The following is a 26,127-nucleotide window of genomic DNA, read 5'->3' as shown; positions in this document are numbered from 1 at the left end:
TCTCTGGAATCTTCATTCTTCCAAGCATTAGTGTACAGAACTGGAAATAATTGCTCAGGAATTGTTCCATTTTTTTAAGACAATATTGAATACATAAATGTGATATATAATATATACAAACTAAAATGTGTAAACCTCCCTTTTATATATTTTAAGTACAGTTTAGAAAAGATGTGTAATAAGGGAACTCTAAATATATCTTCGAGTTGGAGAACAACTTCATCATTCTCTGGTTACCTTTGCTATCCCCATCTGAGTGACAGACAACTTTCTTTTTGAAATGCATTTTTTAATCCTGAGTTAGCCTTATATCCTCTACTATAGTTTTGGTTTGCAGTAGTTAATATTTATTCAGCATTTACTATGTTCCAGACGTTGTTCTAAACACATTCACAAATGACCACATTGCTCTTTACAATGTCCATAAAAGGTAGATAAGATTGTTAGCTCCGTTTTACTAATGATGATACTAATGTACAGAGAGCCGGTATCTCTTTTTTTCTAGATGACCTAGAAGACGAGTTAATGAGTCTTGCTTTTAGTTTAAGCAGTCCCTGCTCATCTTAAACTAAATGTCAAAGGAAATCTAACACAATTTGAGGAAATTAAATATATACTACTTAAATGTCAAATTTTAAATATATTGCTTTGTTATATTTTTGTCTGTAATCTCTCACTGAATTTTTATGTTAGATGATGTCATAGATTGGAATGGCTTCAGAAGAACTATTGTAAAATATAAAAAATTGAAATAAAATTATTTAAAAATAACATCCTTTTCCTCTCATTTAAAATATCTTTTATATCTCAGATTTTCCAATGGCAATATAATCTGTATAACAATATAAATATTTTATTTTATATCAGATTTGAGCCATATAGCTATATGCGAGGGATCTTAATATAGACAATTTCTGTAGAACTACTTGGATTTAATTGGTGGTGGGAACATATTACACTTTGAAATATCTTCCTGATCTAACATTTAATATTAGACGAGAATCTTCTGTTTCTGGAAAGTATCAGGTTGTCAGAAAAGTCATGATGTGTTTTTCTATGCAAAAACGAGTCATGACTTTTCCAACAATTCAATATGTAGAAAAAAACATGCAGAGATGTACGAAGGAAACTACGCACCACACAGAAAACAAACAAACAAACTTCTATTCCCTGCCTTTCTTCCAACATCCCTCTATCTTTAGATTCATTCCACTCAAAGAGCTTCACTCTGTTTTGTCATCTTAGCTTAAGTGCCAATAGTCTACAGAGTACACTTCTAATCTGTTTTGTTTTCACACTATAAACCAATGGGTTGAGGACAGGTGTAAGGAAAAGGAAAATATTAGACATGGTAACATGGGGTAGAGGAGAATGGTACCTGCCTATTCGGTGGATAAGAGCTAAGGCAATGAGTGGGACATAGAAAATGAGAACAGTGAGAATATGAGAGACGCATGTGTTGAGTGCCTTAAGACGCCCCTCTCGGGAAGCCATGCCCAAGACTGTCTTTAAGATCAATGCATAAGACAGAACAATAAAGACAGAATCAACTCCAAAGGAGCAGAGAACCAAAGCCAGCCCATATATAATATTGACACGAATAGATCCACAAGCTAACTTCATGACATCAGGATGAAAGCAGAATGAATGGGATAAGATGATATTCTTACAGAAAGGAAGTCGTTTGAGAAGGATGGGCAAGGGGGCCATCAGCGCCACCCCACGAACCATCGCGGCCAATCCCATCTGAGTAATTCGGGAATAGGTCAGGATCATGGTGTAGTGCAGTGGGTTGCGTATGGCCACAAAGCGGTCAAATGCCATAGCCAATAAGATGGCTGACTCCATGGAAGAGAATGTATGGATAAAGAACATTTGAATCAGGCAGCTATGAAACTCAATCTCTCTGTGGTTGAACAGAAAGACATTAAGTACAGTAGGTAATGTGGATGCTGACATGCCTGTGTCCGTGGCTGCCAACATGGACAGAAACACATATTGAGGTTCATGAAGGCTGTTATTCTTGCGTATTATGTGAATGATGATGCTGTTTCCCAGGATGGCAATCACATACATGATACTTAGTGGGATGGAGAACCATATATGAGCATCCTCTAGCCCAGGGATCCCTGAAAGAAGGAAGAAGGGTGGCTGGTAGTGGGTGCCATTGAACATCGGCATGATGGTTAAACCTAAAAGAGAACATTGTGAGAAAGTCAAACAATAAAGTTAATTCATGTTTATTTAGAGGTGACGACAAACTACAATATTTGTTGCATGCTGAAAAAATTAAGGTTGAATTCAGTTTAATTCAAAAACGCTTATATAGGTCGTGTGTGTGTGCGTGTGTGTGTGTGCATGTGTGTGATTTATAATTGCTGTGTTGGAAGCACTTTCGTTGCACCGATAGCCTACATTTTCATAACTGAATAAGCTATGCCTAAGGATTTTAAACAACAAGGTTCAAAAAACATAAATGGTTACAAACCATGGTTAGTTTAGTCAATTTAACATATGCAGTGGGAAGCAGGAAGACAAGTTAGCGAGAGTAGACGGGTTAACACTTAGAATAGTGTGGAGGTGGCTAGGAAGGTCAACAGACTAGGAAGGTCAACAGTGTCTGAATCGTGCATCATGCACTGTCATAGGCTTTGTCTCTCTGCTGCTGGTATGGTCAAAAGCATCAGAATTGATCAAGGGGACCCAACGAAGGAAAGGTGCTTGAGGAGAACACTCACACTTTCTGTCAGACACACATCATGGATGTATGGCCACAACTTTAACCAGTAAGACTTCTGAACACCTATGAGAGTGATTTGTATTTTTTGAGTTGGGAACATATGGGGTCAGAATAAAATTGTGAGGGATGCCATTAATAAGTGACAGATTAGGGCATAGCAGTTGCCATCCTGATTTTGCATTGTTATAATTTATGGCTTTTTAAAAATAATTTTTAAGAGAGAGATTTTTGTCATAGGGCACATGCACTAACCAGAGACAGAGAGAGACAGAAAGCAAAAAATCATCCAGAGGCAGGGATGGCCATGCTGCAATCTCTTCTCCTCCATTCTTCTCTCAGAATTGTGGGCACACATGCATATGTGCCTGGTGTGAGTTTTAAGCCTCTGGATCTGGGACTCAAATCATGGTCAGTCACATGGGAATACGGCACCTTAACCACTATGCCACCTGAGGCCCCATGGCTTATTTATTAATTTATTTATTTTTGAGAGGTTTTCGCTATAGGGCACGTGCACTCGCCAGACAGACAGAGAGAGACATAGAGACAGAAAGCGAGAAATCATCCCCAGGGGGCATGGTCACGCTGCAATCCTTTCTCCTCCATTCTCCTCTCGGGATCTTGGGCACGCATGCACATGCACCTGGCGTGAGTTTTAAGCCACCGGGTCCGGGACGCGAACCGCGGTCGACTACGTGGGAGTCCAGCGACATAGCCATTACGCTAACTGCTGGCTCCTGATGGCTTATTTTTTAAAATACCTTTTAAAACCATAAATAACATTTTATTTGTCCTAAGATATATATTCTATATATTATTTCTTTAACATGACTTTTAATGTGCCCTACATATTTCCTTATCTACTAGCCCTATTTGTTATAACTTTGTAAATATTGCCTGTCTTATAAGCTAAGTGTTTTTTCTTTACATCTATACTTAACAAATGTAATGCATTTTACATATAAATCATAAAGTATTAATTTATTCATTATTTTTACTTAATGCATCACAGGGGTTTCTATTACCACTGCTATAAAGTATATTAAGTATATACTCAGTAGTAATACAAGGCACATTAAGCTAAGTTACAATTTGATTTATACCCACTTATATGCTAGTGTTTAATGAGTATAATAAATTCTAAAAGAAAATAATCAAGAATGCAAATATAATACAATAATACTGACATAAGATATGTCTATAAATAAAATGGGAATGAAATAAAGGAATTGCAGTTTATTTGGGGCAGACACTACTGAATAAAAGATACACAAGATTAAATATCCACAAAAACTTTGTACCAGGAACACCAGGGTCCCAGCACATATGTTTGTCATGAACATAGAGAGAAGAATACTTTCACAGAATTTTGGATAGAATTATGTAACTATAGGGACCACAGTGGTTATTCATCAAATTGTTGAGTAGTATTACCCAACATAAACTGATAGAGCCTGAATGTCTGTGGCCTCTAGTTATTTATAACTCTGAACGTTCATTTATTCTTATAACCTGAGAAGACAAGGAGATCTGCCATCTAAAATATGAAGTGATTAAACCCAGTAAGGTGAAGTAACTTGTTTAAGAATTAATTGTAGGGCCAGCCCCATAGCCTGGATCCAGCGGCTTGAGAGACGTGATGGGTTGCGTCTGTGTGTTCTCAAGGTCCTGAAAAGAGGGAGAGAGATGAAAGAGACAAGATTGTAACATGACCATGGCCCAGGGTGTTTTCTCCTCTCGCTCTCTCTTTGGCAAGCACATTCACCTTCTAGCAAAAGTAAAAAAATAAATTAATTAATAAAAAATATGAGTGGACTAGAAGTGGTTTTCTACCTATATTTCCTAAAGTAATATATGCTTTAAAATATACATAATTACTTCATGCCTCTTCTTCTAGCAATGAAGTCCAGTACTCCAACAGAGCTCTGTGGTTGACCATGTGGGATCTGACTGCCTTAACCTCCAAGTCATGGAACCAGTCCCTCAAACATTTTCAAAATTAAGTAACTTCTTCCAGAAGCAAGAGAGACAGAGACTGAGGGAGAAAGATCTCCTAATGGGGTCTTTTTTAAAATTTTTTTTTGAGAGGTTTTTGCTATAGGGCGCATGCGCTCGCCAGACAGACAGAGAGAGAAAGAGAGACAGAGAGATAGAAAGCGAGAAACCACCCCCCAGGGGGGATGGCCACGCCGCAATCCCTTCTCCTCCATTCTCCTCTCGGAATCTTGGGCACGCACGCACATGCGCCCTGCGTGAGTTTTAAGCCACCGGGTCTGGGACGTGAACCGGTCGACTACGTGGGAGTCCAGTGACATAGCCATTATGCTAACTGCTGGTCCCCTAATGGGGTCTTTATACTGTGATCCACCTGCAGCCTCAGTTAGCCCTTGATTGTGGGCACTCAATGTATTCAGAGCTGTCTCCAGAGTTAAACTGAAAACCTTCCCACATGGGATTGCCTTGCAGAGCTTAGTGTTTTACTGACACACTATGGTTTTGTTTATTAAACATTATTTTATTACACTCCATCTATTACTTCATTCTACCAAAGAAGCAGCCAGTTTATTATACAAAAGTCAAAACAAAAATAAGAACAAAACAAAGCAAACAAAACCAAACACGACATGGCCCAGAAAGGTTAAACAAATTCCTAAGGCCCAATGTCTTTGGATTAGTCAGTATTACAACCTAATTTTTCAATTTCTACTGCTATGCTCTTTTAATAACATGCTTTTGTTAAATTATATAAAATTAATATATAAATAGTATGCATTCAATGAAAGAGCAGTTTATGAAAACTTGATTATTCAAAGAATTCAAGGAGATACAGAATGTGAACTAGAAATTAGATGATGAAATTAGCTGATGAACTAGAAATTAGATATGATTACTCTTAAGGAGTTAAATCAGAGATAATTTCATTATAAGAGCAAAGGTGCAGAGATCAGAATAAGACTAGGTAAGAGCTCTAAGAATATTCTCATGGTGGATAATGAGTTGGAAGTAACTGTAAGAAAATAGTACAATGGACAGGGCTTAGGAAAGAAAGAGGGATTTAGATAACAACTTGGGAGGAGAGTGGGGCACAGCAGATGGTGAGAGATAAGGAATCAGGAATGGCAAAAATAACAAAATATACAGGAAATAGGAAATGGAAAATTGTTTGTTGATAATAACACGTATGTTGATGTGCTTGATTGAGTCAATATACAGTGTATTCTAGATGGAAAATCTCATTTTGTTTGCTGTGATAATATATAGTGAATTAATGTAAATAAATAAATTTAAAGAAAAAAAAGAAAAGAAAATCATAAAAATACTAGGAAAAAAAACAATAAGCATCTTCCTTTCAATATTCTACTTCTGAAAAGTCCTTACATTGTGTAGTATGAGATTAAAGTTGCAAACTGTTTTTTGTCACTCTGCACACACAAAAGAAATTCCTTCTCTTCTATAGTATGCTTGCATTTTCAGGAAATACAGTGTGTCATATATTTGCTGTGAGACAACCTGACAGAGTGGAGATTTATTAGTATGGAATCACTTTTTTCTCACAAGTCATTCAGGAATTTGGACTGTGATGTGCTATTCCATTTTATTCTTGGGTGCATGGGGGAGAGAAATTGTTCACTGGTTGATAGAAGGAAGCAAAGGTGCCATGCATCAGGTGTATGGGGCAGGAGGACCAAATTATCTAGCAATTTCCATCCCGTGTTTTGCTCCAGTATTCTTATAAAGTAAAATATATGTCAGATTCTGCTACAGTTTCATAAGAGGAGATAAGTAGTACTTAAACAATCTGTGCTACATTTAATGTTTAAATAATTTTTTTAAAAGAGTAGCTTAATTCCTGTCTTAGTAAGGAATTTACCACAGGAAAGATAAAAATGCTAGGGAATGAAGAACTGAATAAAGGGGAGATGATGGTAATGCAGATTTAAAAAAAAAAAGAAGATTAAGAAGTATATCAACTTCAGAGTAGTACTTCAGGGTATGGAACAAAGTAAAAGTGAAGGCACAAACTGATCAAAGAGAAGGGGCGATGTGAGGGAGCAAGCAATCGTAATGGTTGGATTACCTTCAATGCAGCCACTGAAGGAGTGTTTTAACCTCCAGCTGTATCCAAACTACGCCCATCTCCCAGGAACTTCCCCTGAACTGTAATAACTTACTGCCTTCATATCTTCATGTGTGGAGTCTGGTTAGTAAAGTCCTGTGTCACAGTCAGAGTTTTGCCATCAAGGCACCTAGGAAAGATAGTAGAATCTGAAAAGCCCATAAGAGTCCTGAGAACATTTATTCCTCCTCCAGGTAGAAAAGGTAAAAGGTCATTTGTCTCTTCCACATCCCTTGAGGCGTGGCCAGGCTCTGTGGTATTTAGGAAGATTACAGAAACCTTGAGAGAATAAGACTAAGAAGCTAAAAGTGAGAAAAACAACTCAGCAAAATACCCTTTCACAGAATTTTTTTCCCACCAAAACATTCAATAAAAATGGCTATATCCATATGTGTCTGTGTATGTGTGTGTGTGTGTGTGTGTGTGTGTTTGAATGAGAATAAGGACCAAGAATTAAAATATACTTTTAGTTAAGATTTGTTTACAAGAACATTCTTTAAAAAGGACAATCTTGGGATCAGTAGGTGCCATGGTCCCAAATGGGTGATCATGGTTCAAATCTCAGACCCAGTAGCTTGCTTTCTCACTTCTCTCTCTCTCTCTTGCACATGTGCCCTATAGAAAATTAAAATTTTATAATGAACAAAGTAACTATAAAAAGTTCACCAATCTTGTCATATACCTAATATAGAAACATGTCACATATTTCAGACAACAAAAATATATAGATGGTTATTCCCATCAGTTTATTATTTTTTTCCATAAGGTATGCTTACTCACCACAGAGACAGAGAGCAAGGAGAGAGAAAATGAAAATTACCTTCTAGAGAGGATGGCTACACTGCAATACCTTCTCCTCCATATTCCTTCTGAGATTTTGGGCATACATGCACACATGCCTGGTGTGATTTTCAAGCCTCTAGGTCCAGGACTCAAACTGCAGTCAGCCGTGCAGGAGTCCAGCGCCATAACCACTACACCACAGCTGGCCCCCAGACATATATATTTTGATTGACAAGTTAAAGTATACCAGTTAATCTGGTTTTGAATGAATAACAGCAATACAGGATTGTTGATGAGTACTCCTAACAAACAAATAACAAATGAGTATCTTTGAGGATTTTAATTCTACACCGAATGTTGAAACAAAAAGGGCCTATAGGGACCATCACATAGATCTCTCATTTTACTGTCATGAGAAACTGAGCAGGGGCATAAATGTCCAGGCTCATACATGTTTGCAGTAAAATTAAAAATATAAATCCAAGCATCGTGACTAGATTTAATCTTGAGAGTCATTGAGTATCATGATTAAAAATCACAAATTCTGCCGCCAGATTCCCTGGAGTCAAAGATCAACTTAACTCAATCACTTACTATTAGTATATTTAAATAAATTAGTCAAACCCACCTTGCTTTTGTTTGCTTATCTATAACATTGCAGTAAAATTAAAAATATAAATCCAAGCATCGTGACTAGATTTAATCTTGAGAGTCATTGAGTATCATGATTAAAAATCACAAATTCTGCCGCCAGATTCCCTGGAGTCAAAGATCAACTTAACTCAATCACTTACTATTAGTATATTTAAATAAATTAGTCAAACCCACCTTGCTTTTGTTTGCTTACCTATAACATAGATATGTGTGAATGATAATTTTTTCTGTGTGTGAATAATAATGTGTTATTACATGTAAAAAGTCCAAAAGAATACATTTGATAATGTTGATTTTTATGTGAGGCCTGGGGTCCTGGAAAACAGCAAAGGTTGAGAAACTCCCCTGTCCTTGGTACTCAAGAAAACTGAATACTGCAAGGACTGACTTAGATAAGATTTAGAGATTTCCTTTTTTTTCTTTAGCTATGACAAGGCTAGACAAGGACAATCTAAATTCCCTTTCTTTGCCTCATAAATGATCAGCTAAACTGTTCTGTTCTTGCTCAATGATCATTCATGCTGAGAAAATTTATTTTGCATGCTGCAATGATATTCAGAGATTGAATGTAAAAAAAAATTGATAAAAAGAAAAAAATATGTAAATTCAATTTGTGGCACTAGTATTCTAATTGATTTGGAAAGTTAATTCATGAAAATGACAACAACAATTTTAGTAATAACAATATATCAAATGCTTCTGGTATGTTAAGTATTTTTTTTTTTTAGAGATTTTTGCGTGTGTGTGCTCACCAGAGAGACAGAGAGAGACAGATAGACAGAAAATGAGAAATCACCCCCCAGGGGAATGGCCATGTCGCAATCCCTTCTCCTCCGTTCTCCTCAGGATCTTGGGCAAGCACACACATCCACCTGGCTTGAGATTAAGCTATCGGGTCCGGGACTCAAACCACGGTCGACTGCATGGGAGTTCAGTGACATAGCCATTACTCTAACCGTTGGTCCCAAGTATTTCTTATGACTTTAACTTTTACATTTTATTCCCTGAACTGAATTTAGTTTGCCTACATCAAGTAAACATTTTCTTTCAGTAACATTTCTCTTCTTTTGTATAATTGTAGTTTTCAAATACCAGGGTTTGTTAAAATTTGATAAAGTGTAAATTATTCTTTCTTTCTTTGTGGTTCATCCTTTAAAGTCCTAATAAGTCATTTCCTAATTGAAAATCAAAACAAATTCAAAACCATTTTATTTTAGTATATGTATTTGAAGTTATATAATTTAATTTTTATATAATAATTTTTATTATAATTTCTTATTTACATATAATATGTAGTTTAAAGTATTATATAGTGTGTAATAATCAAACTTAGGAAAGAAACATATCTACCAACTTCAGCATTTTTCATTATGTATTGTACACATTCAAAATTTACTTCTTACATTGTGGGACCAGCAGTTAGCCTAATGGCTATGCAACTGTACTCCCATGTAGTTGACTGTGGTACGAGTAATGGACCTGGTGACTTAAACTTATGCTGGGCATGTGTGTGTGCATGCCCAATATCCCAAGAGGAGAATAGAGGAGAGAGGAAGTCAGATACTGTGATGCCTTCGACTTTATTCTTTGTGTACACAATTGTTTTGGATATTTGAGGTCTTGTGTCATTCTAAACAAATGTTAGGATTGCTTTATATTTATGAGAAGAATATTATCAACATTTTGATACAGATTGTATTGAATCTGTAGTTCACAATGGGTAGTATCAACATTTTAATACATTGATTCTCAAATTCATAAACATGAGCTGTCTTTCCATTCTTGTGTCTTCTTCAGTTCATTTCATCATTTTCATTGATGAAATCGGTCATTTCTTTGGTTAAACCTATTCCTAGGTATTTTTAGGTTTTGTGGCTATTGTAGGTGGGATTGCTTTTTTGATATTTTTCTCAGCAAAGTTGTTGTTTGTATACAAAAATGCTATTGATTTTTGCACGGTAAGTCTATGTCTTGTAATTTTACTGAATTCTAAGAGTTTTTGGTGGATTCTTTATTTACTTATTTATTTATTTATTTTTTGTTATATGATTATGTTGTCTGTACAGACAATTTAACTTCTTTTCCAATTCGAATGTCTTTTATCTCTTTCTTTCGCTGAAGTGCTTTGGCTAGGACCAAGGTGCTATGTTGAATAGAAGAGGGGTAAGGGAGCATCATTGTGTTCTAGTCTTTGGAAGGGAAGTTTTCAACTTTTCCTCATTCAGTTTTATGTTAGCTGTGGATTTTAATAATGTTTTGTTGATTTAATATGTCACATTTATTCTTCATTGAGGCAATATATCACACCTATTAATTTGCAAAAGTGGAATCATGTTTTCATCTGTGGGATGAAAACTACTTGATCATGGTATAGAATACTTTTGATGTATTGTAGAATTCAATTTACTACAGTTTTGCTCAGGAGTTTCATCATGGTGAATGAATGGCCTCATGAAATAAGTTTGGGAGAATTATTTCCATTAGGAATAGTTTGAAAGTTTTAGTGTTAGTTCCTTGAAAACTTTTTGTAAAATTCATCAGTGAAACCAACAAACTTGGACTTTTTTTGCATTCTTTTTTATTCCCCCAGAGATTTTTGCTATAGGTCATATGCCCTATATTATAGGTTCATGTACTTGTAATTGATCTTTTCAGCCTTTTTTTTTTTCTTCCTGGTAGGTAGACTGTAAGCAATTAATCCATTTCCTCTACTGAAAAACTAATTTATTTCAATGACCTGTGTGACGATTCTTATACTAATACTCCCTGTATTGATTTCTATGACATCATAATAAGACCTAAATTCACATAGTATATTAGAGCTTTGATTTTGAAAACATATCTGAATCTTTAAAATGTTTTGTGCATCTAGTGTATGTTAGAGTCATCAGAAAATATATTAATCAACTGATTAATTGATTAATCAGGGATCAATTAATCAATTGTTAATGATTTAAACTTTGTATTTGTTTATTATGACTCATCTTAGGAAACAAGTCTTATCTTATCAGTTACCTTAACCTTTGTCATCTTTCCCATTCACCAAGAGAATTAAAATTCATTTTATCTAAGATGTTTCTGATCTGTGCTTTCCTCTGTTTGCAGTGGTGGTCTCAGAACATTCAACAGGTTCCCCTTTAACTGATGATCTCCATTGCTGAACATTCTTAAACAACTCCCTCTTACTCCATTAACCCACAAATGGTAAATGGCAGATTAATTATAGCACTAGGGATGTGTGTGTTTATGTGTAAGTATCCCATGAGAAAATCAGAACAAGAGTTTAAGAAAATGAAATTTGTTTTACAATACCACTGGGAGCATTAGCCACAGTGATAAGTAATCCCATCAAACTGCAGGTACTAGAACTAGAGTACCAGGTTCACTCAGTTTCTCCAGCCATCGATGTCAAGGTAAACCTAAACAATTGGATGTGAGGGTTTGGGGATCTATAAAGGCTGTAACTGGAAAATAAGCAATTAATGGATCATACAACTCAGAAATTATTTTGCTTTTTCTGAGCACTGAAAAGTTCTTTGATGTCAGGCTATGAACATTATTTTTTGTGTTTGTTTTAATCTATTTCTGGGTAACATTCACCTACAAGCAAATGTGACCTCAATGTCTGTATTGAAATGCCATTGTTCTAAGACATAACTTACATATCACTTTAATATAAGCCTAAGCAATACTAATAATATTTAGTGACAGAGCTATGATCTAAAAAAAAATCATGTTGCAGGTGGTGTGGTGGTTAAGGCACTGGACTCACATGTGGTCAACTGTGATTTGAGTCCCAGACTTGGAGGCTTGCTTTCTCACTTTCCCAATCTCTCTCTGTCTCTCTCTTTCTCTGGTAAGCACACATGCTCTATAACAAATTAACTAATAATAATAACAATAATAATAAATAAAATGGATACAATAATTAATTTTAAAGAATAATTATCTTGCTGATCTCCCAAAATAGATCTCCAACTTATGCACTCTTAGTCAAAGAATCAAACACAATTCTAACCTAAGATTTTCCAAGGAGAATTAAAATAGGCTCAAATAGATTTTTTTCAAATATATGTGTGTTTGTGTGTGTGTGTGTAAATAAGATTTTTAAGGTTATTTCTTTCTTTCTTACATGAGTCTAAGAGAGAGAGAAATACCCTCTAAAGGGTCTTCATGTCTCAATCTGCTGCCCACATTCAGCCAGCCTCAGATCATGAGCCAGATGTACCTGGTGTATTCTGGAAGGTCTCCAAACATGAAACCAGAACCTTGCTGAGCTTTGTATTATCGTTGTACCACTGTCCAGTACTGTATATATTTTTATAATTTGAATATATTACATTGCAGATGTGAAGAATCAAGTAGACAGTGAGGTTGTACTTATAAGAGAAAGGTGAAAGGATTAACAATGTTCCAACATTGGCTCAATTGAGAGAAAAATTATCTTAGCTAAAGAGTAAGGACATCTCCATAGATTGAAATTGAAGTACTGTGTGCAATGGCAGTTATATATGTTGGTTTAGGAATAGAAAGAGTTTCCTTCTGAAAATGTAACCACAGATAAAGCTTATGGTAAGTAGAACAAGAAAAGAAGAGGGAGAATATTCAGTTCAATTCAGTTCAGTTCAATTTAGCTCACAACATTTCTTGTAGTGATAAACATTTCAGAGACACTGGTGAACCTGTTACTTAAGATAATTTAGGTCCCTGTACCAAGTTATTTTTTTATAGAATGGACTTTATACAAAGTAAACTAATCACAATCATCTCAGGTTTAAAATCTATTTTTTCTACTTCCTTCCCACTACCTACCCCAACCAATGTGTCTGAACTGTCATTCATAGAAATTCCTAATAAAGGAATTCCCTGATGCCACAGCAATAACAAAAGAAAAAGAGAACTTTAATTCTCAGACATAAGACTTATTAATATCAGTTTCTTTTTGATAAATCTGTCATGCTTAGTCTTTAACATCCATTGGAAGTATTTTTCCAAACTAAAGGAGTCTTCTGTATTGGACAATTTTTAAATTTTTAATATAATTTTATTTATTTTTTTTCATTTCATTTTCTTTTATAAGGGACTGATAACCAGAATTCACAAGGAACTCAAGCAGCTGTTCCAAAAAAAGACAATCAATCCTATTAAAAGATGGGAGAATTAATGAGTTGAAAAACCACTCTTTAAAGATGAATTTGAGATTTTATTTATTTTTTCTCTTTCTGAAGATCTAGGTCTGAGAAACTGTTCTGAGCAAGATTTCTCAGCGTTTGCATGTCTGAATCCAACACCACAACATTTCAGCCCTCTGTCTTCATCCTCACTGGTCTCCGTGGGCTGGCGGGTGCACGCCTGTGGCTAGGACCACTTCTGATCCTGATGTACATCACTACAATGGTGGGCAACTGTACAGTCATATGCTTGGTGAGGAATGAGCGCAGCCTGCAGGAGCCCCAGTACCATTTCTTGTCCATGCTGGCTGGGGCCGATATTGTCTTGTCCATCTCCACACTGTTCTCTGTGCTCAAGGTTTTTCTCCTAGGCATGTATGAAATTGCATTTGATGGTTGCCTCACTCAACTCTTCTTTATCCATACGTTCTCCTCTATGGGCTCAGGAATCCTGTTAGCCATGGCCTTTGACCGCTTTGTGGCCATCAGCCACCCCCTGCAATATACCACAATACTAACTGACTCACGAGTCGCCTTGATGGGGCTGGTGGCCTTGTTGAGGGGCATAGTTCTCATGACTCCATTGCCTATTCTGCTTAAGCGGCTACCCTTCTGCAAGGGCCAGACACTCTCCTATTCCTACTGCCTCCACCCCAATGTCATGAAGCTGGCTTGTGGCCAAGTCAAAATCAACATTCTCTATGGGCTGGTTTTGGTTATCTTTTCTTTTGGGGCTGACTTTATGCTAATAGCCCTTTCTTATGTTCTGATATTCCAAGCAGTGCTGAGCATTGCTTCCAGGGAAGGCCAAATGAAGGCACTCAATACCTGTTTGTCTCACATCTTCATTGTCCTTATTTACTATGGACCTCACATGGCAATAACTGTGATGCATCGAGTCAGCCACAAAAGTTCTCCATTAGTACACGCTGTCCTGGGAAATATCTACCTCTTTATGCCACCGATGCTCAACCCAATTGTGTACAGCCTGAAGACCAAGCAGATCCGTGCTGCCCTGAGGAAATCTTTCAAGATCCAGAGAAGGTGAACAATTAGATAAAACAATGGTGATTTAAGTGAGGGGGGGAGGGATACAAATTCAAAATCTTTAGTTGTATAAAAATTATTTATCTTTGTTGAAATTTTACAACTTGAATATGGATACTGATATAACTATAGGATGAAATATTGTAAACTATGGTTTTCATTAATAAATACATAATACATAAATATTCTTTCATTAATAAATACATTTTTATTTTCATAGTATTTTCTTTGTCCCCATATTTTCTTAACATATATTCTGAAATGTTTTGGAAACAAAACTGAGGCAGATGAGAGACCCTTAGATAGAGTATCCCTTATCAAAAGGAAAGCCTAGTGCACTTCCATGTTTTCAAATAAAATTTTTAACTCATTTATTTTGTAAAGCATGCAAAAATTTCAACAACTTTATTGACATCCATTCTTTACTTTTCCACTTTTTGGCTTTTCCTCCTATGTTCTATTATCTTTGATTTTATTTTTTTGTCTTCCTCTCTTCTGCTTTTACAACTTTAAAAAGAGAAAATTCATTTATATTTTCTATTCTACTATAACTGTATCAAAGTCCAGACTTGCTGAGTGAAAGCAGTAAGTTAATAAATTATTTAGGGATTGGCCCTACATCACAAGGTTAGGCACTGTACAAGAAAGCTGGATCCCGCCAGAGTTCAAATTGTAGCTTTGGTAGCTTACAAGTCAAGGGAGTGCTCATGCCCAGTATTCTGATTGGGGGGAGAATTGAAGGAAAACATTGAAAAATGACTAGCCCCACTGGAGTGGTGCATTTTCTCTTCTCTCTTTTTCTTCCCCTCTTCTCTCCTGTCTCTCTCTCTGTCTTCTCTTTCACACATGTGTGTATGCATTATGTCTAGATAAATAAAAGGAAAAATAAGTAAATAAATACATTGCTTATATAATATTCTGTTCATTTATCAAATAATTGAGTGATATTCAAGAAAACTCTCCCCAATCCCTTTCACTAATATTCTAAAGTAAAGGACATTACTCGTTTCACACAGATTATATTTTACTTTACTGCCTTGTATGTGTCCCACAGTTTTGAAATGCATTTTATACAAATATACTGAGATGTTTGTTAGTCATTTTTGATTTTCTTACATGAGGACATGAATAACTTTATGATAACAGTACTCAAATTAAATGTAACCCATAACTCATTTCATTAACTCTGTTCCAAATGCTCTTTTGTTGTTTCATTAACTCTGTTCCAAAGGCTCCTTTGTTGTAAATTCCCTCTACACCAATGGTGACTAGATCTTCTATGTGACCATAGCTAATATATGTATATATTCTATTGTCTCTATGTGCAGCTTGTATTTCTTCACATTTCATCTTCATTAATTTCACTCATTTTATCTCCTAATTATATCTCCTAAGGGTGTTAATCTGTATCTCTTAGTCCTCTTGGTAATTCAAGATTTTACTATCTCCATCTTTATTTATATAGTATCTGAATTGCCTTGATCTAATATTACTTTCATGCTCAAATTAATGTTTACATTGTTGCAAAGTCCTATCCCAGTTATTCATGGAACATGTACAACTACAGTACAGTGCACTGGGCTACAAATACTACAAACCTGTTGAAGGCCATGGTGAGCAAGATTGCTGACTTACAGAGGAGAAAGTGTGGATAAAGAGCATCTATGTTAAGGAGGACTAGTACTAGTCTTCCCGTGATTCAGAAGAAAGACATTGGGTATTGTAGGTAGTGTTGATAAAGACAGGCCTCCATCTATAACTGCTATGGCCTAGATAGGAAAATGTACTCAGATTTATGAAGGTTGGTGGTTTGATAACAAAGTGGATGGTGCAGTGCCCTAGTCAATTACCTAATTGACACAGAAGAATAGATGTCTATATTTGTACCACTTCTAATCCAGAGATGCCTGTTAGAATGAGAGTGAGGCTGAAACAGCTCCTGTTTATTCATTTACTTTAGGTTTTTGCCATTAGGGTGCATACACTGACGAGAGAAACAGTGAGAGTGAAAGTGAGAAATCACCCAGCAAGGGAGAAGACTGTGGTGCAATTTCCTCTCCTCCACTGTCTTCCTGGAATTTTGGACACACTCACATGTGCTTGGCATGATTTCTAAGCGACAAGGTCTGGGACTCAAATGTTGGTTGACCTTATAGGAGTTCAGCACCTTAACCTCTACCACTCGCTTGCTCCCCAGCTGCTGTTTGTAAGTCCAATCAATATATTTCCTATACTGCAGCCCAAATAGTCTCTTAAGTATTACTATTTGGAAAACAATATCAAGACCTTAATATAGAAAGAGATAATGTATGAAAATTTTCTGGAATGGCATATGTAGAAAGTCTTTTTTTAGAGAGAGATTTCTGCTTAAGGGTGAGTATGCTCGCTGGAGAGACAGAAAGACTGAATGTATAAAACAAATTAAAATTTAAAAAGAAGCAAAAAAGCATCCTCACTCCCCGCTTCCCCCGCCAAAGGTCGTGGTTATGCCACAATCCCTTCTCCGTTTTCCTCTTGGGATCTTGAGCATGCATTCACACTCTCCTGGCATGAGTTTTAAGCAATTGGTTTTGAGACTCAAACCACAGTTGACTATATGAGAGTCAAGAGCCATAACCATCATGCCATCTGCTGATCCCCTTAGAAAGTTTTCTAAGCTATCTTAATAACAATCTGGACTGGAGGCATTAGAAGGAGGGTCATATATAGAGTAGAAGTAGAGCATGCCAAGTGGTGATGGCTATGGAACATGTGCGTAGAGACCTTTGAGACTTAATAGCATAAGAGACATTTTGCCTGGAAATAAGCATTAATCCTCCATTGATAGAAAGGTAGAAGAATGTATATGGTTGAAATTGCATTAGAGCACAGGAGATCACCCAAGAAAGAACATAGTGAATGTTAGAATAAAGAGAAATATTTACACTTAAATGACATGAAAGAGAAGAAAATGCTTTAGAAATTGTTTTAAGAAAAAAGAAAAAAATATGTCATTGGGGAAAAAGCAATAATTTTTAATGACATTGAAAGAGATTTTCAAGAAGCCTGAGATTGGAATGGCAAACAACAAAAACATGAGGAAATAATGTAAAGCACTAGATATTACAATTCAGATAGCTTTGTAAAGATCATGGTGAAGTATATGTGTGGATTAAGGAACACTTGTTAAGGAAAATGAATGCTTATGAAGTTTAACCAATACAAAATAAAATAAAAGAGATTACCAAAAGATAGGGATAATAATGTTATATCAGCATACAGTTGAAAACATTTTTAGAGATTTTTGCCTTAGGTTGCATGCACTTATGGAGAGAGACAGAGACAGTGAGAGGAAAAGTGAGAAATCACCTCCAGGGGGATGGTCACACCACAAATCTTTATCCTCCATCCTCCTATGGGGACCTTGGGCATGCAAGCACACACACCCAGCATGGGTTTCAAGACGCCATGTCTGGGACTCGAACCACTGTTGGTCATGTGGGAATCCAGTGATATAACCACTACTCCATCTGCTAGCTTCCTTCCAATTTTTTTTTTAAAGGCCATACCAGCTTCTGTGACACAGTTGGAAGAGTGTTACACTACGGTACTGGAAGACATATGGCAATTGTTTCAATTTCTAGCCAGGTCAGCTGAAACAGGCCAAACACACAAGTGAGTGCCCAATATCCAATGAACTGGAGAACTGGAAGGACGGGGATCAAGGTGTGATGAGGTCTGTTGTGGTTGCTCCTCTCTGTCTCTCTCACATGAACATATATGTGCTCTGTCATGAATAATGAAAAAAAATAAAATTGAACAAAAGGTTAAAAAAAATACAAAAAGCACATTAGTAAAAGATGACATTATAAAAAACATTTTATTTTTCCTGACTATAATACAAATTATATGACTATTTTATTACCCACTTCTATTTATTCCATGGCCAATAATCAAATAATATAATTATTTTGTTATATGTTTATGTCTTCAGCTGTACTCAGCTTTGTCCACTGGGGATTCCTCCAGCTGTCTTCCTCATAGTTTTGAAATATTTTCATTATACTTTGCATACTTCTTTGTTTACTGACATAACAAGATATTTCATGCACACTTTGTACTTTCCCTATACTTTCCCAGACTCTGTTATTTCTTTAAGAACCTCTATTATTTTAAGATTGTTATGTCAGAGTCAGCTAATAAGCTGTGTCTGATAAGCTCATGGTTATTGAGCTGATCCCAGATCTCCTCAATGGTCAGAGCCTAAATATGATAGATGGACAGATAGACAGATGATAGACTGATAGATCCAGATATACATACCAATATAAACCTATGGTAATTTCTCTATATATCTCCATGTATTGAAAATGATAAGAATACACATATAAGCCGGTCTAATTGAACACCAAAATATTATCACTTTCTTCCCCTCAGATAATGTAACGTTCTTATTTGTCAGTGAAAAATTTGGTTCCCATTAACTCCTTATCTGGTCAAGTTTTCTGTATGTCACCAGGCTAGCTCTGCCCTGTCTCCTTCCCAGTGCAGACTCCTTCCTCACTCAAGTTGCCCCTGACATAGCTCACAAGGCTGTCCCTCACCTTGTGGATGACCCTCATCCTACCTAGCAGGTCAGTGCACTCCATGTCAGGCTGCCATCTTCCATTGGGAACACCTTTCTCACCTCACAGGGCTCTAACACTTCATTTTAGAACAATGGTTACATCACTGGATTCCCACATGTGATGCCCTCCCCACTCTTCTTGGGCTCTGGTTCCCCTTACTACACCTCCTGTGCACTAGGATTACATGGAGAATCAGACTCTTCAGGCCAAGCTAACACTCTCACTTCCATTCCCATGTGACCATTGTCTTCACGCTACCTTGTCTGACATTCCATGTTTATATTTGGATATTCCTCATATGAAACAGTCTCCCAGTTGTCAGATTCAAAAACCTTACTTTGGTCTCAGTGTGTGTACCCACTCCCCTTACACCCCAGAGTAGATGTCTGCATCACTGTGCTTTCATCATGGCTTTTAGCCTATGTCACTTAGGATGGAAAAAGAAAGGGTGAAAGGAACCAAAGAGAGAGAGAGAGAAGGAAAGAAAAGAAAAAGGAAGGTGACAGTTAACTTTGTTTTTATTAAATATACTATGCTTAATTTTAGTGTCCATTTTTGAGACCAGCAGATGGCGTAATGATTATTTTGCTGGACTCCCACACACCACAGTTTGAGTCCAGGACCCAGTGGCTTAAAATTCATGCTGAGCACGTGTATATGCTTGCCCAAAATCCTGACAGGAGAATGGAGGAGAAGGGATTGCAGTGTAGCAATCTCCCCTGGGAGGTGATTTCTTGTTTTCTGTCTCTCTGGTAAGCACCTACATCCTATAGCAAAAATCCATATTAAAAAAAATAAATGAGTGAAAAAAGAAGTGTCATTGTCCACTTTTATGAAAAATTTATTTGGAATTGAAGAATCACATCGTAAAGTATGACAATAGTCCATTGACTGCTAGATGTAGTAGGTTCCTAAGGACCATGTTTCTATCAATGCTAAAAAAAAAAAAAAAAAAAAAGAAGAAGGAAGAAGAAAGCAAGACCTTCTGTGGCAGCCACAGTAGCTCATTATCAATATAATGCTCTATAATACTAAGGCAGTACTAGAAGTTTTTGAGTTCATCTTTCTAGGTCTCCTTATACATGTAGGACATGCACACAAGTCCATGACCTGTGTCTGGCTGAGGGTGAGGGTAGATTATATAGCACTGTGGGAACTTTTCTTTCTATCAATCTTTTTCTGTCTTTCTCTCATAAAATAAATAAGTAAGTAAATTAAAAACTCAACCAACTGAAAAATATATACCTTTATGCTTTTACCACAGCAATATTCAATATTTATTTGGGTTACTTATGTTGTCAGAGAGCAGTTTCATTGTGAATTGCTGCCACAAATGTATTTGTTAGCCCAACTGGTTGCCTTGTGGTCATGGTGGCAGGATCCCACATGGCAGGACGAGGGGTTTGAGTCTCAGATCAATGAGACTCAATCCTTCCTCAAATGGATATTCCTCATTGAGAAACGCTGGGTGCACGTGAGTGAATGGCCAAAATCCCAATAGGGGTGAGGAATAGAAAAGGATTGTGCCATGACCTTTTCCTATAAAGGGTTCATTCTGTCTCTCTCTTTATATCTCTGTCTCTTTCTCTCTCCCTATATCTCTTTCCAGCAAGTGCATGGCAAAGAAAAAAAAACCAACAAAACAACAACAAGAACAACAAAAACACCCTGTTGTTAATATCCCATGGTTGTCTCAAAAAGGTTCTTTTTTCCAATCATCATTTTAACTATTCAGTGTGTCTTTCCTGGTCTTATCAAAGTGATCAAAGTTTCATAAGACCATAGACACTTTTCTAGATCCCATAATCCTACTGAGTCATAGGTCTCCTAGGACAGAGAAAACTATATATAATCCAGCCTCTGGGTTAGTACTGGGACCTCCACCAAGGAGAGACAACTCATGTGGGAGAGCCTAGACCAAGGAGAAACAAGTCACGTTGCAGAGTAGAGGAGGTAACAAGAACCTGATCATGAATTTTAAATGAGTAGATGACTCTGTGTTCAAAGAGTGTCCTATGAGTCTCAGATTTAAGATCAAACATACTCCTGGTTCAGAGAAAACGATCTGAGATTTTTCCTGCCATGCCTGTCTATGTTATCCCGCTTGCACAGGGCTATGGCTTAAACCAATACAAGACTGGTGGTGGATGAAGCCCCCATAGTTGTGACGTATTTGTTATTGATGTGTGTGTCTGAATACCTGGCCAGAACATACTCTTTCCAGTTAATAAAGGTTCACTGAAGGATGGTTTATGGCTCTCAAAGCAGCCACTTATCATGAGGAAGAATCACCCCAGAATGTGAAAGACAGGTTTCTTCCAAAATGGGGATCAACAATGAGTCTGAGGTTCCTTGTCTCGACTCTAGTCAATCACAGGTAAGATTTGCTAAGTGTGAAGAGAGATTCCTGAGATTTATTTAGATTCTGCCTCACAGGCTGTATGTAGTTTTCTTTATTTACTTTTAAGTTAATTTTTAAAGTTCCTTTTGGAACAAGAAGTGAGAAGGAGTTTGCCACTTTACCCAAAATAGAAAAATAAGTAAGTCTCAAGTCTATATGTAATGGGTATGGCACGAGAGAAAAACACTGGGGGAACTTGCTGGGACACTCAGAGTCAAAGGGGAAAACAGGCTGGGGGAATCAGTTGTAAATAGAACTTCTTAGCTGACTAGTATCACAAGTTGCTGATTCTTCTTTGGTTCCTCAACCTCATGCTCATTTTGAAGAATTTCTTATTAATCTATCTGCATTTTCTTTAACTGCAAACTTCTAATGCTCTCGATGAAGTTTGATTCACTCTGCTTGACTAGTTTTTGATTCTGGAAAACTGAAATTTCCTATCAAAAAATAGTTGACCCTCTGATTATCATGTCTAGACTCCTATTTTTGCCAGCCTTACTCAAAAATCTTTCTAAATCTTTAGCTAAAAGCACTGTTAGACATTTTTTTTACCCTGATTTTGTACTCTCCATAGCTTTTACTCAACTAAATATCTTCCACATATCTTTTCCCATGAGCTTTGACACTACCTCTAATAACATTATAGTTCATGTGTCAAATATGAATCAAATGTGTGTTTTTCAAATCGCATTTAAAACTTATAATTTTGGATTCCATTAACTCAAGAAAGAAACAATACACCCACATAAAAACTTCATTGAATTGTCTCTTGCTATGAAGGAAAATGAATTCCAAAAATTGTGTGTTTATTTTCTTAACACTCTAAATGTTTCTTCATAACAAACTTCTTTGACCTACAATGAGTTGTCTGTTTTCATTCAGTAAACATCTCCCAATATCATGTGGTCCTCTATGTTACTGTTTTCCTTTCTTCTAGTGCCAGTCTTCTCAACACTGGCTTCCCGCTGCTGTTCTCAGCTGTTGTATATCCCACACCTTACAACATGCAGTCAGAGTTCACTCTCACCACTTTCTTGAAATCATATCAAACATTTGGTTAATAGTTAATTAATTAACAATAGTGAATTAGAATTTAATAGTTTTATTTCTTATCCTATTATCAACATTACAATTGGGTCATGGCATTAAATAATGATGATAATAATAATAATGTAATGGACATAATAGTAAGAATAATAACACTGGATAAAGAGACTCAAACCATAGGAAAATGTAATAGGAAAATAAGAATATAAAGGTTAAGGAAACCAAAGATGAGGAAAGGTTGAAAGGATTTCTCTCAAGTAGCAAATGAAGCAGTGCATTAGAGCAAGTTGATTTGAACTTGGATCTCTGCTTGGTTGAACTAGCTGAGTAACCTTGAGCAAATTATTCACCATACTCATGTCATGGTATTATAATGTGTAAAATGGAGACCAGGTAAATAAGGTATTGTTGGGTTAACATGATAATTAAATGTTATGTTATTTTTTGAGCACTTAATTACATAAAGTTAACATTTACACAGGACATAGCTCATGATAAACACTCAGAAAGTTTAGTTTACAGTAAAATGTGTCCTTGGTTGAAAGCTGTCACTTTTGTTAATTAATCCATGTGCTGGAGACAGAGCTAAAGAGAAGATTCAATGTCCACAACTCTTCTGTTTTTCATTCTCTCTCTTTTTTTCTCTTTACTATTTTTTTTCCTCCTAATCTCCAGAAGACATGCACCGTTCCTGAAGGTACTACAATACCAGGTTGATGAATGGCATGGGTGACTGAGAAAGCTCTTATTCCATCTCTGTGGTCCAAAAATCCTTTAAATATGCTGTCTTCTGATAGTGGAAGTATCAGATATTAAGTATCAAATGTTAAGTATAGCGTCAAGAATCTACACCTGATCTTCACTATATTGTAAAACCATTAGGATTTATTGCTATTATTGTTATAATTATCATTATAAGTAGCATTAATTCTTTAAAAATCTGGTAGCTTTCATGTCAATGCAGTTTATCTGGTTATTATCCTTAATTATGAGTGATCTCCAATTCGTTCTCAAGATGATTATTTTACTTCAATGCCACAATTTACATTCAACCTCCCAAAATACATGCTTCCTCTTTATCTCTCTGCTGTCTTTTTTATTTTTAATTCCAGAGTACAGAGTCACAGAATAGGGTAAAGGATGGCGACTTCTTTAAATCACACCAACCTCAGAGACATCTGGTACACCATGGTAGGGATCCCAGGAATGGAAGATGCACACGTGTGGATCTCCATCCCCATCTGCTGCATGTACATAGTGGCTGTTGCAGGAAACACCTTCTTATTATTTCTGATCCTCACTGAGCGCAGTCTGCACGAACCCATGTACCTTTTCCTCTCCATGTTGGCTCTGGCTGATGTCCTTCTCTCCACAGTCACCACACCAAAGATGCTTGCAATCTTCTGGTTCCAAGCTGGGGGGATATCTTTTGGTAGCTGTGTGACTCAGATGTTTTTCCTCCATTTCATTTTTGTGGCAGAGTCTGCCATATTGCTGGCCATGGCCTTTGATCGCTATGTGGCCATCTGTTACCCACTAAGATACACTACCATTCTAACCCCTTCGGTAATTGGGAAAATGGGTATTGCAGCTGTGACTAGGAGTTTCTTCATCTGTTTCCCCCTGATCTTTCTGGTTTATCGGCTTAATTATTGTGGGAAGAACGTTATTCGTCACTCATACTGTGAACACATGGGCATTGCCAGGCTGGCCTGTGACAGCATCAAGGTCAACATCTACTATGGAGTGATTGTGGCCCTGTTTTCCACATGCCTGGATGTAGTGCTTATCATCATCTCTTATGCCCTTATACTTTGTGCTGTGTTTAGAATTCCTTCTCGAGATGCTAGACTCAAGGCTCTGGGTACCTGTGGCTCCCATGTCTGTGTCATCCTCCTCTTCTACACACCAGCTTTCTTTTCCTTCCTTGCTCACCGATTTGGGGGCCACAGCATACCCCTTCATATACATATCCTCCTTGCTAATCTTTATGTGGTATTACCCCCAACTTTGAACCCCATAATTTATGGGGTGAAGACCAAGCAAATTCAGGAGAAGGTTATGCAAGTTTTTTCTTTGAGTAAGGCATTTTGTTGATGTTGGCTAAGTGACATAGGTTTTCCTTTTTATAAATAACTCCACAATGGAAGGTTACCTGAATTTATAGGGGACTTCTTGTCCCATTAGAAGGATGATAACAGTATATTTTCTAATAAATAAGAAAATGTTAAAATTTTACTGCATATATTGCTTTTGTTCAGGATAATTTTTGGCCAAGTATTCCTTATTTTCTGGTAATATTTAGTGTTATTACAATAGAGCAGAAACACAATATTTCAATGCCTAATTTCAATATATATATTTTAGAGGTTTTTGCTATAGGGCACACACACTCGCCAGACAGACAGAGAGAGACAGAAAGATAGAAAGCAAGAAATCACCCCCCAGAGGGAACTGCCATGCCACAATCCCTTCTCCTCCATTCTCCTTTCAGGATTTTGGGCACACACGCACACGTGCCTGGCATGAGTTTTTTAAGTCACCGGGTCCGGGACATGAACCCCGGTCGACTACATGGGCGTCCAGTGACATAGCCATTACGCTAACTGCTGGTCCCTAATGTCAATATTGATAAAGAAAAACAGATGAAATAAATATATAATTTGCACTCACACAGTAAAGACAGGAAAATTAAAGTCTCAGATGAACCTGGCAGATTTTTAGCCTGCTCTCCTGTATTTCCTCTGTAGTTCAGAAGACACAGTATTCACCTTTTTAGCTTTGTGATAGAGATTGCGCATGTGAGCTATGATTTCAAATTTTGAATTCCAGATGTCTGGCCCTAGAATATTTGCTCTCTTGGGATTCTGTATATTTGTCTTTATTATAGGCATACAATGTCATATACCTTATAAGGTTTTTGAAAGTATTAGGGTAGATGATTTAAACAAAGTTCTTAGAACAGCACCTGGCATAAAATGAGAAGGCAAGAATATTGCAACTGTTGTCATCCTAGCAGTTGAGTGATCAGCCTGCATCTCACAAACCCTGGACCAGCATGACAAAGGAAGCTTTCTTTATTTCTTTTCTACACTTTATATCAGATGTTATGGGACTTAATGACTTGAGCTAATATTGGGGCATAAAATTATTTTAATTTCTTAGTATGGAGATGGCAAAACATTTTACCATAAATAGATTTCAAAATGATTACCATATGTATTAATTAAAGCCATTAAAATTAACATAAAAACCATACTTCCTCCATAAATGCATATAAAAGTAGCACTTCTCTTCTTAGTCATTAGTTGAATTCACTATGCGCTGCGTTTCCTTACCATAGGGGTAATGACTATTGCTATTTCTGGTAAGAGTAGACCGTATAAACTGGGAAATAAAAACAATGGGTTTCAGGAAATATAATAAAATAGTAATCAATACTAATAAAGAGATTTTACATGTTTACTTACAGAACTATGCATGAAAACTCACAAGCATGTGTATATATACTCACAGCATTGATGATAAAGTTAAAAAGATAAAAGGTTATGTACCCTCCC

At 36.6% G+C, this 26,127-nt stretch overlaps 3 protein-coding genes across 3 annotated transcripts; 2 read left to right on the top strand and 1 right to left on the bottom strand.

Moving 5' to 3' along the window:
* Nucleotides 1-1,236: 1,236 nt before the first annotated feature.
* Nucleotides 1,237-2,181, bottom strand: LOC102491857 (olfactory receptor 51I2). Its single transcript, XM_006165952.1, has one exon. The coding sequence runs from the start codon at nucleotides 2,179-2,181 to the stop codon at nucleotides 1,237-1,239; it is 945 nt and encodes a 314-aa protein (XP_006166014.1).
* Nucleotides 2,182-13,568: 11,387 nt separating this feature from the next.
* Nucleotides 13,569-14,513, top strand: LOC102487678 (olfactory receptor 51I1). Its single transcript, XM_006165944.1, has one exon. It carries the CDS (start codon nucleotides 13,569-13,571, stop codon nucleotides 14,511-14,513), a length of 945 nt encoding a protein of 314 aa, XP_006166006.1.
* Nucleotides 14,514-23,707: 9,194 nt separating this feature from the next.
* Nucleotides 23,708-24,664, top strand: LOC102491449 (olfactory receptor 52Z1). The gene has a single exon (XM_006165951.1). The coding sequence runs from the start codon at nucleotides 23,708-23,710 to the stop codon at nucleotides 24,662-24,664; it is 957 nt and encodes a 318-aa protein (XP_006166013.1).
* The last annotated feature ends 1,463 nt before the right edge of the window (nucleotides 24,665-26,127 follow it).

Source organism: Tupaia chinensis, unplaced genomic scaffold, assembly GCF_000334495.1.
Source record: "Tupaia chinensis unplaced genomic scaffold, TupChi_1.0 Scaffold144110_1, whole genome shotgun sequence".
NCBI classification, from domain to species: Eukaryota; Metazoa; Chordata; class Mammalia; order Scandentia; family Tupaiidae; genus Tupaia; species Tupaia belangeri.
Note: the sequence above shows the minus strand (reverse complement) of the source record. Positions and strands in the feature narration are given on the sequence as shown.